At 41.3% G+C, this 15774-nt stretch overlaps 1 protein-coding gene across 4 annotated transcripts in view; it reads left to right on the plus strand.

Annotated features, from left to right (window-relative positions):
• The first annotated feature begins 347 nt into the window (after positions 1–347).
• elavl2 (ELAV like neuron-specific RNA binding protein 2) overlaps positions 348–15774 on the plus strand; it is a 211838-nt gene continuing 196411 nt past the window's right edge. For 2 of the 4 annotated variants that reach the window (XM_035645805.2, XM_035645825.2), the window contains exons 1-2: positions 1916–2054; positions 9952–10074. Coding sequence is in view for 2 of the 4 variants with exons in the window: in XM_035645841.2 (XP_035501734.2) it covers positions 454–558; positions 1860–2069; positions 2808–2892; positions 2997–3054; positions 3143–3210; positions 3367–3872 (1032 nt within the window). In the remaining 2 variants the exon portion in view is untranslated. Of the gene's footprint in view, positions 559–1859; positions 2070–2807; positions 2893–2996; positions 3055–3142; positions 3211–3366; positions 4093–9951; positions 10075–15774 lie in introns of those variants that run through there. The other 2 variants (XM_035645841.2, XM_035645849.2) reach the window with 2 other exon arrangements.

Here is a 15774-nt window from a genome sequence, read left to right on the forward strand (position 1 = left end):
ATTTATTTCTTTATAAACATGTGGAATTACTATGTAAAAGATGTTGCATCAGTGTTATGTGATTTCATGATACATATAGCAAGTGTATTTGTTTGGACTGTAGTATTTGTCTACTTGACCATAAGATACAACAACACTGTGACACCTGTAAAAAACATGAAGGAAGATGGTTCAAAATATATAAAAGTACATGAAAAAGGTTAAATTACGTATTTACACAAAACGAGTAGCTGCAAAATATATCTGAATGAGTGCCTTCGTCTCTGTAGACCGCCTGCAGCTCCAGTCCAGCAGGTGGCGCGCGCACAATGTACGCTGGTTTACTTCCAACCGGGGAAGGAGGCGTCGCTCGCCAATGACGCAATGTTGCCGCGACGTTTGATTCGAGCAGACGAATAAACCCTAACGAGCGGAACAACTTTTGAAGAGAACAAGTGCATTTTCTAGTTTAAAATGCTCAAAAAGAAACCCGGTAGTTCCGAAAAGAAGAGGAAACACTCGCAGGTCGAAGAAAGACATGAGCGCAACACACGTAGAGGCACGGCACCGAACGCGGAGGTGAGATAATCGAGCTAGCGCTATGCTAGTCTTGTCGTGTATCGTGCTCGAGTACCGATATATTAATAGCGCCTTGGAGGCGGAATACAGATGCACTTTCTATCAGCAGTAACTTTTGGAGTTCAGGCGGAATATTAGGCAAATGTAGGTGAGAACATTAGTTCTATCGTGTCTCTAACCTTTTGTCAGCCGAGTGTTGAGGATAGTTGCTCAACTTGATATCTGTTGCTACTCTTTTGTATCAGGGCTGCTGTTTTATTTTCGGTAGTTACATTGGACTTACTATATATTGAGTGTGATTTGGCGGGTCCACTATTAAAGCTGCTAAAGAGCCAACAAATACATATACTATAAATGATTATGTTTAACTACACCCACACAAATTGACTGTGCCGACAGAGAGCTTAAACACGCGGACACACACTCACACCCGGCGGCACGGTTGGAGACAAAAAAACAAAAAAAACTGCGCGTCTTCCCAGATCCTAATTGCCTCCGGCCCCTCACCTGTGACTTCCCCTATATGTCTTCCGTGATTGCTATAATTGGCACACACAGCCACAGGTGCGCAACATGCACACAATCCTATCTACACACACTATACTCACACGCAGCACAAAATGAAATTGACTACAACAAACAATAAACTTCCCTCTCCTGCCAGTTTATAAAATATACTCAGTTGTAACTAATATCTATGCAACAGGGCTACAATTAAGGGGTTTCCCTTTTTTGGGGGGTGAGGGTCATTCACGGATTTGTTTTGTTTTTTATAAATTCATTGTCATTTTGGCTGCTGCAGTTTCTTTAACCGAAAGCTTCTCTAAACTTTGTCGTCCACATTTCTATTAATGAGATTGAAACACATGCTGTTTGTCAGTAGCAAAACATAACTCCTGTAAGTTATTCTGTTAAGTCGGGACACTCTCATAAGAAAATAGTACAGTGGGTTAGTTAATCACATGCTGTTTTATTGGTCTCGTCAAGATCACAGAGATATTTTCAAAGATTCAAAAATATGCATCTTGTATATGGTTACAGCTGTAACCTGCGCATTTTTTTTCACTTTAAAAGTTAGTAAATCTGTCTTTTTCCTTTATACTCTATACAGATGTTAATGCTGAAAATGTCTATTAAATAGCAGTTTAAATAAAATCAATTATATAGCAATTTACCTTACACTCTGAAAAAACGTAATCTTTAAGAGCCTATAGTTATATAGTTCAAGACTTGGGTAAAGTTTACAACACGTACGTGAGTTTTTCCAGACACTGTCTCAGTAACTTGTTGTGTTTCTAAAGGTGAACTCCAAGGATGAACTCGCTGACCCTGAGCTGGACAGGATTGGCAGTGACATTGAGGAGGGGGGGCTGGACCTCAGCCTGCCATTTCGGCCCATCACCGCCTATGCGACCGACAAGCGGGAGTTGCTGGAGCAGTGTCTCCATGTGCTGGGGGAGAAAAAGCTGCAGAAGATGCTGCCCGATGAACTCAAGGTGATTTGGGAGCAGGTGAACTCCTATGTTAATATGAAGAGAGCACAACAGGCTGATTATACATTTCATTGTTGAATAACATCATATCAGTGTTGTGTGAACGTTTTCCTACTTGTATCAAACAAATGCATTCTTAATTGGTAAGGGAATTGTCTATCGCGAACATTTTCCGTCTAAAGGTCAGAGGCGCATCTTAACCAACCTGACAAACCGGTCGTCATCACTTCACATCAGACTTTCAGAAATGTTGCGCTGCACTTTCACAGACTTTGGTCTGCGGCTTTGTGGACCCGACTCCTTGCACCAGCACGTATTGTCTTCCAAACTACTGTAATATGTTGGAAGTCATGTGACCGTCATACTTTTGCGCTACATTTCTACAGCATCAGCACGTGTGTATAGATATCATGTCTTGAAAAGGTTTGTTCTGTCTTTTTGTAAGGTTTTACTATGAGGGGGAAACTTCATCATATCATTCATCTTGTCATTTCCATGCAGCTTGTTAAAAATCTGAAAATTGCTAATGTTACTGTGTTACATACATATTCAATTTTAACATACTCGTAAGATTTTTTTGTCCATAGCTGTAAAGTAGCTATGGGGCTGTTAAGTAAAAATATAAAAGTCAAATTAAAGTGTATTAAGGTTGAACAAAACAGCGATAATATTTATCATAAAGATGGGGAAATACTGTACTTTGGAGGCCAGTGAAGCAACTTGAAAGATGCTACTCAAACACGTTATTCTTCACAGGATTGTAGTTTAGAGGAAATCAAAAAACTATGTTGGGAGCAACTGGAGTCAATCTCTGAGAAAAATCTTATTCAGATCTTAGCAGGTAAGACCTTACTCTGGCAGATTCCTCTTCTCTTTGTCTGTGCTGAAAGCAATACAATATTGCGAGCAAAGCCTTTTTATTCACTCAAAGCTGTTTGTGTCAAGGGGAAGAGCTGACGTCTGGAAATGGGGCTGAAAGCACAGAGGAAACTATGGAAAGTCAGTAAGTGAACAGTTTTCTAACTTATCCAGGGTTTTAGTTTCAATTACAGTGGTGTTATACTTATTATGATTTTTTTTTTCCCATTAAGGCAAGACAATAATGTAGACTCCACATCCTGCATCAAAGAAATGGCAAAAACTGAGGAACCCAAGCAAGGTAATTAATATGTAATCGGCAGAAAGAGCATCCCTCAATCAGAGACACATACACATATATATATACACACACATATATATATACACACATATATATGTATATATATATATATATACTCACTCACTCACTCACTCACTTGTGTATTTTTCTTGACAGAGGTTGGTGGCTCGGGCGAGGAGAGCGATGTCCTAAGCATAAACGCAGACGCTTACGATAGCGACATTGAGGGACCCAAAGAGAAGCAGACGTTTAAAGCTGTGGACGGGGCAGTGAAATTAAGGGAAGGCATCGGGGATGCTGCTGCTGCTGCTGACCCACCTTTAACCTCTGACCCGGCAGAACCCAAACCTCCTCCTGCTGACTCTCAGGCAACCGAGGCGAAGAAAGACATTCAAAGCGACATAGAGAAAAGCGTCAGTGAGATTTTAGCTGCGCCATCCACTTCAGGTCAAGAGGGGGCGGAAGAGCAGAGCGCCCCGCCGCAGACTGCAGACGTCAGTCTATCCGCTCCAGGCCGACCTGCTTCAACTAGTGCACCTGCAGCTGGTCAGCCGTCCATTCAACAGCTGGAGCTCCTGGAGCTGGAGATGAGGGCGAGAGCCATCAAGGCTCTGATGAAAGCAGGTGATGGGAAAAAGGCCTCTGTGGTGAAAAACACCTAACGTGGTCCATTTTTACATTCGTGGGGTTTAGTGATTTATGCACTTTAAAGAAGTCAGTTTACAGATGTTGAATTTAGTTGTTGTTTTTTTTTAGGTTTTTTTTACCTGTGGTGATGTTCTGAATGTTCCATCAAGCCATGTTGTAATATTCCTCCATATTGGAACGGTGTCACGGACTGTTTAATACCAAAATTAAACACGAATGCTTCTTTTACTCTCACTACTCTCAATGTCTCCTGGGAAATTCACAAATAGACAATATTTCCCCCTGGGCACTAGATGGCAGTATTACTCTGCGGGAAATACAAATGAGAGCGAGATATAACTCATTTACTTTCATTACAGTAAAGAATTGTCATGAGCAGCTTTGAAGTTCAAGTTTTCCTACTGATGATAATATTTAATAATTTGATAATTAAGCAAAAATAAACTTTGCAACAGCAGAGGTTCTCATTGAGCCAGTCGTTGAGGATGTGATCACACCAGAACAAAGTGCTATTCTGTCTGTAAAACCACGTTGTGTGGATCTATTATTAAAACCGGCAGCAGTTTTTAATGTTATGGCTGCAGGCCGAGCTTTGTGAGCCAAAGCAGGTGGCAGCAGTGTTGTGCTCCCATTAAGACAGTATTTCTTCACTGAACACCTGTTTGACTCGACAGGCTGGAGCAAGACCGCGCGCTGCTGTCTCTTTCATATTCACATCGTCTTGTCTCGGACTAGTTTATGACAGTAGTTAGAGATATATATCTGTTTGGTAAAGGGAACAAAAACCTTTCCAGTGTCATTGCAGAAAAACAAAAGAGAAATCCAGAACTGAAATGAATCGCTTGATTTGTTCCTGTATAAATTGTAGTGTGTGTCTATGTGTGTGCGTGCATGCAGCGTGCAATTACATGCAGATGCTGTGCAAAATAGCTCTCCACCCCACTACCCTGAAGGCGACAATGAAATGTATGATAAGAAGCCAGTTGCCTCCTGGGTATTTGCATTTAAAAGGGATATTTCATGGGAGAAGTGAGGGTGGGGAGGGTTAAATGCATCTTTCCTTATGCATGTATGTGCAGTTATCTTTGTGCTCATTGATGAATTCAAGAGGGAAACGTCCACTTAAAGTAAAAAGCGATGCAACTGTTCCAAAGTGCTTGTAGTGTCTGTGATCCGTGAGTATTTGATGGTGTCATTTCACCGATATAAGAATGCCAATTATTATCGTTTAGTACGAGCAGGTAAATGGCTTTTAAAGCAGACCTCATAATAATCTGGCTGACAAATGGATTGATGGAGGTGATGTGAAACTTGCTGAAAGGGGGGGGCGCTTTTTGAATTCAGACGAACTCGAACCATGTTGAGAAATATTGAGGCTTATTGCTTCCACGACTGGTGATATTGTCAAAGACGGGGGGTCGTGACAAAAAGCTCTTGAGCCCACAAGTTCGTCTGTTCAAGAGCCACACTTGTCATTTTTCTCAGTGTTGAGACTCGGCCTCTCGTTAGCTTATGATCAGACAACACGGTTTGAGTTTAGAGTGGGTCATCCTCAACTTTATTTTTTAGCTTTTACTCTAACAATCTCTGATTGTGAAGATGTAAACATCTGAGGAATTCACTTCAGTCTAGACTTTGCTGCGAAATCCCAAACAATTAAAACTCTGGATGCAAATGCTCCAAAATGTATAACCACAATAGAAATGTGCCTCAAATAACGATTCACGTGGAAAAGAAGGTTTCAGCAAACAGCATTTTAATGTTGTAGAAGACTGAGTAAAAACCTTTTACTTATTAAACAGTGTGGTATTTTATTGAGTAGTAATGCATAAAGCAATTGTGCAGGTCCATCCATCCATCATCTGGGGTCGGGTTGCGGTGGCAGCAGGTCACGCAAAGAAGTTCAGACGTCCTTCTCCCTAGCAATGTATTTCAGACTTCTCCAGAGGTATTCCCGGGTCAGATGAGATCTCCAGCTTTTTTCTGGGTCTACCAGAGGGCCTCCTGCTAGGTGGACGTGTCCGTAAGGCAGCCAGGAGGCATCCTGACCTCTGACCCGGCCTGCCACCCTGCTTACATGGCACCGCAACCTTCTGTCTCCACGCATGTGGCGGGCACACAAGGGCGGTGGCTCCTTTGGGCTGTGCCCCACTGCCGAGGTCCTGTCGCCAGACGCCTGCCGGCGAGCTCAGCTTTCCCCCAAACCATGTGAGGTGACGCAGTGTCAGAGAAGTCTGGTAGTTGTGAATCCCCCTCATTCAGTTTTCCTCGGCAAACCCAAACAGGAGTTCATGCCCACCCCCTGTCAGAGGTGAGCAGCCATCGTCCTCCACCGAGTCTTTTCTCTTTCATATTTCCTTACTAGTGTGCTTGATGAACATTTTCCTGATAAACCGTAATCGCCAGGTGTAGAGGTTTAATCAGACAACTGTGGGTCTACACTGCCTATACTATAGACTATAATAGTGAAGTATATTATTTCACTCTGAATTGTAGTAAAAAGTAGCATTAAATGGAAATACTCAAGTTCCCCCGTACCTCAAAATTGTACTGAAGCACATTGTTTTGAATACTTTTACTAATCATGCCAACAGTGGCATCCTGGCACATGGAGTCATTGGGTTTGACAGGTGACGACTTAAATTTTTAATAATTTTTTTGCCTTGAACACAGCGAGAAACGCTTCTGTATTTGCAGTTTCTTACACTAAATGAAATCTGTCATTTTCCTCCCAAATATGTTCTTTTTTTAGCAGCACATTCCGGTTTGCGTCTTGATATTCAGTGTTTATTTTTTTACGTTCACATATCTTTCTGTGTTTACGGATTTCCAATATATTTCCTTGATGATTTTGTTGAAATCCTCGCGCAGCAAGTTAGTAAGGTAATATAACCTGTCAATCCGACATAAAACTAGATCTTACTTGCAGAAAATGAACATTGTGTTTTTCCTTTTTTTGAAAGATTGTGCATAAATAAAGCAATCATCGAATTCCTTCTGTCTGTGTTCTCTCCGCAGTTAGAAATTAAATTGAACAGGCTATAAATAACTTAGCGCCTCTGTAAGGCTAAATTAATTGATTTCCTCCAGCATCACTGGACACATTTCAGACATCATTTTTCTTAGCAACGTAGAAGAGATGTTTAATGTTGGATGTGCTCTGTTTTGATTAAAACGTCCAATTCCGAGTGAATGCTAATTACTGGTGCATTGGCAATAATCCTGATTGCCATCTTAAAGGCTGAGGACTTATTTAAATGTGCCGTTTATTTAAAGAAAAAAATAGAAATTACTCTTGCAATAGGGGCTAATAATAACTCCTTCATGAATCCATGTTCATTCCTGGCATTGCTTTTCTGGACTTGATGTAGATAATTGGAATGGTGGCTCAGTCTCGGCCTAATGGATCCCTCTGTTCCCTGTTGAATCCTCTGTCACTGAATACAAACTGATGACGATTGTTGTAGCCTCGCTGCAGGTGTGCTGCACATCTGTTCATCATTCACTTCTTTAATTTTTTTGCGTGTTTAAATGATTGGCTTCTCCACAAAGAGATACAAGCTTGGCAGAACTCCTTTTTTGAAAAAAAATGTGAAGTGGGTTACTGCAACTTTGCTGCTATGTGGAAGAGAAGAGCTCCCTCTTTTTTGTTCTTTTTTTTGTCTCACTCCAAATTCCGTGAGAGCGATTTGAGCGTTTGATATTCCTCTCCAGTGTAGTTTCTGTATTTGGAGTGAATTCCTCCCCTCCACTGACTCCTCTCTGACATCCAACTTTCAGATTTCGTGCATGCTCACCCCGCATGGGCTTCTCCCTGCGCAACTCTGCATTTGGTCTGCATTCAAATGGTGCATTAATGCCATCAAACAACCATTGGAATTCTAGCGGGTAGACCAGCGAGCCAATAAAAAGCCAAATGCCTTTGAAGGATACCGAGAGGCGGCAGGCAGGACAGACGACCTCGCACAATCAAATCAGCATAATCAAATGAAATATCACAATATTACATCAAAGCCAAGTCTCGTCACGACGGCGACTGCCACAGGATCAACAAGCTCCGTCCTCGTGCTTTCTCGCAGAGATACTGGGATTGATGGCCCCGAGATGAATACATTTTCCAACTAATGGAGTAGCTCCAGTGAATATGTGATGTCGTGTGGGTTTTAAATGTTCATGGAATCTATGGCTAATCTTCAATCAGTAAACATGAGTGATTCCCACTGGAATGAGTATGCAGACTGCAACCATGATCTATAACAGTACGCAGATTTATCACCCCTTTGAGAATTTCGGACGGTGGCACCCTGAAGCAATAATTTTACATAACAACTCCCAAGAAGAATAGCTTTCATGTGTAATAAAATGGGCATTATTTTAAAAAAAGAGTCCATCCCTCACAGTGGATATAAAAGAACTATTACTGAAATTTTAAATATAACATTGTTCAGCCATCTTCCACTCATGTCCTGTTTGCATTTCCAACACCATCACTTCTTTGGGGTGTTGGCCAGCGATGTGTCTGTGATACGCTGATTGAATCTGTCAAAACTATCATCTCTAAAATAAAAATCTTTTTTATAACATATCAGCAAACCCCCCCCAGTATAATGTAGACTTAGAAATGTAGGGGAAACAATTCTATTTCCACATTCCTTAAACTAATCACTCTCCCTGTGATGCTAAGCTTTAAACAGCTGCATGGTTATAGTCCCAGCTGTCCCGTGAACAGCGACAGACCACCAAAGTGTCCCCCAGACGAAAGATGGATCACCGCACATAATCCTGGGAAGCTCACTACTTTTTATGATGCTAGGTGAAGATGACGCCATTTGCGCTGAGGTTAGAAGACATTGAACTGTCAAATCCTGGTGGGGCACCATTTATTTATTTTCATTGGGATGATTTATATCCCGCAGGAGCACAAAAGGACTGAGCCAAGTAAATTACTTTTGTCAAACTTGTGATAAAACTGTCAGTTCGCTTCCCACCAGCAGCTGGCAAGCAATTGTATTACATAAGTAATTGTCAAAAGGAATGTCAACAGAGGAGTGTATTGCTCTGTGAGTTTCTGTTCGGCTTCCCAACAGGGTTTTATGTTCCTTGCCTTAGTTTAATGGGCTTGTTGTGTGTTTTAACTACATTGTGCCACATAGGTTTTCGGGGAAAACCCATATATACAGTAGAATAGGTATAGGAGTCAAAGTGGGTCTTGACTCTTTGAACAACTGAACATCCATTTTTACACATAATTTCTGATGTGTCAACCGTAATTTTCTGTGTTTTATCTCACCAAGCAAAGTATTGTATGGTTCCCAGAAAAATAGAAGATAGAAAACAAAATATAAGTGGTTTTCTGTTTTCTGTATCAGTTAGGAGGCACATTGAGAAAATCTGAAACACCCTGCAGTTTCAACACTGAGTGAATTTCATACAACATAATTCTCTGTACCATATTCCAATTTTGCAGTTTGTCTCCGTCACAGTTTTCATTTAGTCCATACAGTATGTATTTAGCTCACTGTTCTTTGCTCGCAGCGAACGGAGTTTATCTGAACATATGAATATTGATCTTTTTAGTTAGTAAAAATCCAAATCTGTATTTGTAAAACAGTGTCCACATTGTTTGACTGGAATCCAATAACTGCTATCAGTTTTTAAACAATATTCAGAAATGCCATAATTAAAAAGTACATTTTGTTGCACTTGATCTTTTCGCTGCTTCCCCCATTACGTGGGAGTGCATTTTCTTTTTTATGGGAATAGGCGTAAGGAAGGCAGAGAAGGGATCAGTTTGTTTGATAAAGTAAAAAAAAATGAAGCAAATACTTAGGGTTAGAATTAGAAACTGTCCAGATTTTCTTACAAACTCTAAAGGCCGTTATTCCACATGGAAGTTATGAGTAATCAGTGTACCCTTTATTGTGATGTGAGTTATTGTAGCTGGATAATGATGCTTATTTTGCTGACATAGTGAGCAAAGGTTTGCCTTTTGATAGCGAGGTCACAATGTCAGTAGTGTTAAAGCAAGCACAGACTCAACGAGAGATTGTGGGACAGATTTTGAAACGTCATTTCTTATGATATGTACCTCAGCAGGAACAGGCGTTACCGGGCCCGAGTCGGACAAGAGGTGGCTGTTTAACTCCGTGGCCCAGCACCTGAAGCCTGCGGACTGAATCCAACTCCTCCCGGACCAGCTCAGCCCTGCCTGAAGCAGTAAGTTTGCTCACAAAGTGCCGCTGCGCATTGTCATTCGTGTGTTGATACCCTCTGCAAATAATTCAGTTGGAAAAATGACATGTTGACATGTGTTCATTACAAATGAGAACATTTGGAGCAAGGTTGATGTGCAAATATGTCTTTGAAGGAATGAATTTGTACTGTGCTGTGCGCGCTGCTCGGGAAATGAACTGTTTGTTTGTCAGCGGCTAAATAGTTCAGCACAATAATAATGGCTCCTCTGGAATTAATCGAGGTGAGTTCGAAGGGGCTCTAACATAAATTAACACCGCCTCGCTGTTTGCTTTAAACGAATCAGCCCCCACTGAGATTTCGAAATCCAGCTTCCACGCCATTTATCCTCCGAAGATGAACGGACGTATCACTAAATTAAAGGTCATATGGAAGTGATGAGTCACTTCAAAAATCAACATCCTGAAACCAAGATCCATCATGAGTCATCCTTTATTCACTGCAAAGGTCCAGCTTTTATAGTGCTCTTCAATATTGATAACCCCATCTCAACGTATTCCTCTGCGATTCATTAGTCACCGACCTAATGATATGTCATAGAAAAGAAAGCAGTGTTCTTGATATAAATGATGACCCGTGGCTGGAGACTGTGATGCAGTACATGCCGATTCAGAGCAGGTTCACTATTTGCTGTCCAGGGCCAGAAAGATTCCCACCCTGTCTCTGCTTTCTCCTCCTCCCCTGAGGTAAACAAACAGCATCCTGCCACCGAGACTTAACCTCGGCATTCACCCAAGCCTTTATGAAATTTATCTCAGATAGCCAAGGAGTCACAACAGCCACGTCTGAGGTTCTATCAAAGCTTTATCATCCTTAGTCCAGCCTCATTACACGGGTGCAGAGATGACATAGTAATCAGGGGCGAACAGGCCTCCAGAATAATGGCTCCCAACTGCTGAATATGTGAAACAATCAGGCGGCGGCTACTATTGTACTTAACCTCATCATGGTCCTCGTTTAGGTGATGGAGGACGCAGATGCTGAGGGTGAGGGGCTGCTCGGGGGTTGTTTGTTATTTTCAATTTACGCTTGATGAAATGAGTCAGCGGTTTAAGTTCAGGAGAGATAATTACAGCAGTGCATTTTTTATTAAATGATGTGTTTTCATTGTGTGTTAAAAGCAGAACAACTGTGATTGTTTTTAACGGTCGGGGAGGCCTTTAAGAATCTTTTATAGAGGTGTTGGTCTGCAGCATCAGTTAATTCCATGAGTTGAATTGAATTGCACCTGAACCCCCAAAAAAGTGTTCCACATATTACCCCGAAAGCTTTACCAAAGTGATGTGTAAGTGTCTGTTTCTGTAATGGGCTATGCCACTGGAATGTTTCCATGGTAACGTGGTACAGGCGCTCGTACAGCTCAATGCTGCTCTCTGGGGAGTATCTGAGAAGCTTCGGCTTAGTGGGAAATGATGATAATAGTGCAGAGTGTTGGATAAAACTCAAATGGGGAAGACTCACCCCTTCATATTGCATATTTTTTACACCAGTTTCCCTAGTTACCATCTTACTGTTTCTTCAATGTTCTTTTTTTTATTTGAATGTATTGTTCCTTAACAGACTGTAGAAGTACCTCTTTGAGGAAGAAACATAGTGGTGCAGATTGTTTCCTATACAACTTCAGATATTTGATATTTAGGGTCCATAATTTAAATAGTGATCTTTTGAAGCTTCACCTATTCCCATTTTCAGTTGATTATTTTAATTGTGAAAGCTTTTGCCTCTGTGACTATTTTTAAGGTGCCTTTTATTGCTGCATATTTTTTTTGAATTCCAAATATCTATGCACATTTGCATGCACAACTCTTAGGAAGTAGCAGGCGCAGCCTGAAAGTCTATTTGACCCGGTGACTCCTCTCACAGTGCGAAACCTCTGCTGGCAACAGATACCGGTTTATACCCCAACTGCACTCTGATGCTCTTTCCCCGCGCCGATATGTGCATACGTATGCGCGTCCCTCTGTGTCAGATGTCGACAACACAGCTTAGTGTTAGATCACAACTCTGCATAAATTACATCCACGGCGAGTTTTAGGCGGAGAGAAAATAACTGAAGACTGAAGCTCTTTGGAGTTGAAAATGTCACATTCATTTCAAACACATTACCCCCTGCCTGAAGTCTTAATGAAGAAGCCCATTAGAATGTCATACCTGCTTACTTGTGAGTTTTGTAGAAAGTTTATTTGATATGTCTGAGTCAATTATCCAAAGTCTTTGTGATAAGGAACTGCTCAGTGGACCTGAACCCCCGGTTCTACTTTGCGAGCACTTGGATATTTTCTACACGGCTGTGCTTCGGATAATTTCCTGGCAGGTATTCTCCTTTGGCAGGGCACTTTATTTTCCCCCTGCCAGTTTAAAGGTTTTGTCCTTGACGTCTCGGTGCAAAGTGGATGCAACTGATTCGAACTAAAGACTTAAATATCTGTTTTTAAGAGGAGCCTGTGCTTTGTTTTTCTAGAACCTGCACGCAGCCAGACTGACAGGGTGAGGCTAAAATGACTTTCAAATGGAACAAGGACATTTTTTTTCACTCTTCTCATAAGCTTCATTTTCTGATTTAAATCTACATTTCTTGTTCCATGGTGGTTAACTGTGGGAGTGTTCTTCATGGTTCAAAGGAGCACTCCAGAAGTTAAAGGGGGCAGTAAGCGATTTTAATCCAATACACTTTGTTTAAAATTCTGCATATATTTCCTCACGGTCCAATAGCTGTCGGTTCTGTGTGTGCACTGAAAAGAAATCAGTTTTTTTGGCACAGCTGATGCTCTGTAAATTGAAAACGGAAAAAATGGTGCAAACCGCACCACACAACACTGTTTGCAGTTTGTAAACATCACTTCCCGACACCTTAAAAGACACTACGACTCAGGGGTTTTGATCTTGAGGTCTCAACCAGTACAGTTACAAAATCAACAACAAACAATCTTTCTCCAAAATCACTTGCTGCCCCTTTAAGAAGTTGGTATTTAGTGTTTAACCTGGGGGATGTATGGGAGACAGTTTTTTGAAAATATGCTCAAAGTTGAAGCAGCGGAAGCAACATGTTCATGACCTTTACTGCCTAAATAAGGGTTAAATTTCAAATACTCTGAACATCCTAAATTTCCCATAGATGCAACTGGAAATATCTTTCGTTACACCCTCCCTGCCAAGCCCATGTCCTTCAAACTCCACTCCCCCACTGTGTGACACAGGCTGTTTTGTTAAAGAAATTTAAGTTTCAAACTCATGTTGACATAACCCAGATGACGTCATCAGGGTTGTCGTCATACAGCGGTTACACAGGCAAACTCCTAAAAAATATAATCAATTGACTGTTATTGAGGATTGTAAGGGATGATAGAGTAGATGGTCTAAAGAGAGATGCACCAACATACTGACTCTGTGAAACCTATACGGGAACATACATGTACATTTTTGTACATCATTTGCGCTGAGCTGTTGCGACAGCTGGCCTACTTGTATTTCGGCTCCATTGCAGTCATTTTTTATTTGTCAACGTACTCACAGTGGGGTTCGCCTCTCTGTGGACGTGGAGCGTTTCATGTCCTCCTCCGACACGTCGCCGGAGCTCTGGGACAAACACCGGATGAGTGACTAAGAAAACAATTCCCCTGGATATGCATGTTGTCTCGCGCTTCCTTTCTCTCCCGCGCTCTTTCTGCATCTCTCCAGGGCTGAATCACATTTCTCTCGCTTCCCGCCAATGTGTCTCTGTCACATATAGGTGCATGGGCCCATAGACACAGGCATGCGCTCAGTCTGACACGCACACATGCACGCAGTCTGACAAATCCCCCCTTCTGCCAAAAAGTCGATAAATAAATGCATTGTCTCTTCACTTTCTGCTGTTGGCATCAGCCTGTCTAAATTGTCTGAGAAAGCAGTGGAGTGTGAAATTGAGTTCAGAACTGTATGCTGTGTGAGGGGGCACACGATGAGCGTATGTTTGCTTATTTATTCATATTGCAGCAGCATTCAGGAGCATTTTGTGCAAGACGGGGTCAGTTAAACACGCCACGGTGTTGTTGGGGGGGTGGGTTATTTGACAAGTTTAAAAGAAGAGGCTTAGCCAGCGGCGTTTTGCCATTGCAAGGGGGCAGTAGGTTTTTCATCTCGGGGGGTAAATTACGCTTTATAGTGAAATTGTGCAGTTGCTGTGAGTCCGCTAAGTTTCTTATTCCTTCACTCTGTGCGCCTGTGGGTAGGTGCTGTGAACCAGGATGATTTCCTTTTGACAGTCGCTATCATTTGTTCTAAACGCCGTCTACACTGAAGCCCAGTAGTTGCACACAAAGCAAAAAGGTAATTTAACTTGAATCACTGGGTAGTGATTGAATGAATTCACAGTGATTTGCTCCCTCCCATTTCTGAAAAAGATGAATTTCTTACCCAAAGCCAAAGAGTTCATGTTGGAATAATAGCAACTGCCCACACTAATTTGCCAAGAACAAATGATTTTGCTTGAGAATGTAACTTCTGCGCCGCTTTTCCCCAAGATTTAATCAGAGGTATTACGCAAACCTTCCCTTCCTCAGCTCTTTTCTTGCCATTCTGTGATGAATGTGTTGCTACCAGATGATGTATCTTTATAGATTGCCGGGGATAACTGCTGTTTTGAAGAGTTATGGCTTCCCCTCACATCACAGAAAGTGCTTCTTTGTGAAAATCATTCAGGGATTTCAGGTTTGTCTCTCAATTTCACTGAGCACAGTACATGATAAATGTCCATTTGTTTAAAAGAAAAAAATAACTATACATCCCTAAACTTTGTTTCCAGACTTTTTGACAAGGATGTCTGAATGTCAGAGTCTGGCAGTCGATCCATGTATTACATCTTTTTAGGATTAGCTGCAGTGGTTGAAGTGTCCTTCACTGTCACCAGAATCACCGGGATGGAGGTCATCCTCAGACGGTTTTATTTTAGACTGACAGAAATTGTAATGGCAGCATAAATCCCATCAAAGTCTTTGCATTCTCAGCATTACCTGTGAGAACTGTCCAGAGGTCAACTGATAGTCCAACCTCCATTTCTGCAGAGCTCGTCCATCTGTGACATCAAAGCATTTAATTTAGAGCATTGGGAGATAAAACAGTGGGTGATCACAGATATTATAAATACAACTCATTTTGCAATTGCGACCGGATTATGTTTTTTTATCAACCCAATGAAGATATGTTGTTAATTTATGCGTTTGGATAGTTTGGACTTGGATTGCTGGTGGGGAACATATCAGTAAAATGGTCAATGTATTTGGTGTTTTGTCTCATCTTGTACTACGTATATCCACTTCATCCACTTATAGAATAACTTTTTTTTTAAAATTTATGTTAAAGCATTTGCAGGTCTTGATTAAAGGACAGTAACAGTAGTAGTAGTTATCTGAATCTGTACCCATTGAACCCAGGCTGGTTAGTAGTACTCAAATTTATTTCTTTTGTGACTAAATACTGTGACTACAGGTTTCCATTGCTCAACAGTTTTGGATTTTATATATATATATATATATATATATATATATATATTCTTTATTGCACATATTGTGTTAACTTATGGCTGCTATAAACCTTGATGAGCAGTGTGACTGTGCTTATATGGAAAAATAGCTCAATCTATGTTAATCACAGCACCCTCAGGACATATTGGCCAATTATCTACTT

This window comes from Scophthalmus maximus, chromosome 12 (genome assembly GCF_022379125.1).
Source record: "Scophthalmus maximus strain ysfricsl-2021 chromosome 12, ASM2237912v1, whole genome shotgun sequence".
Lineage (NCBI taxonomy): Eukaryota > Metazoa > Chordata > Actinopteri > Pleuronectiformes > Scophthalmidae > Scophthalmus > Scophthalmus maximus.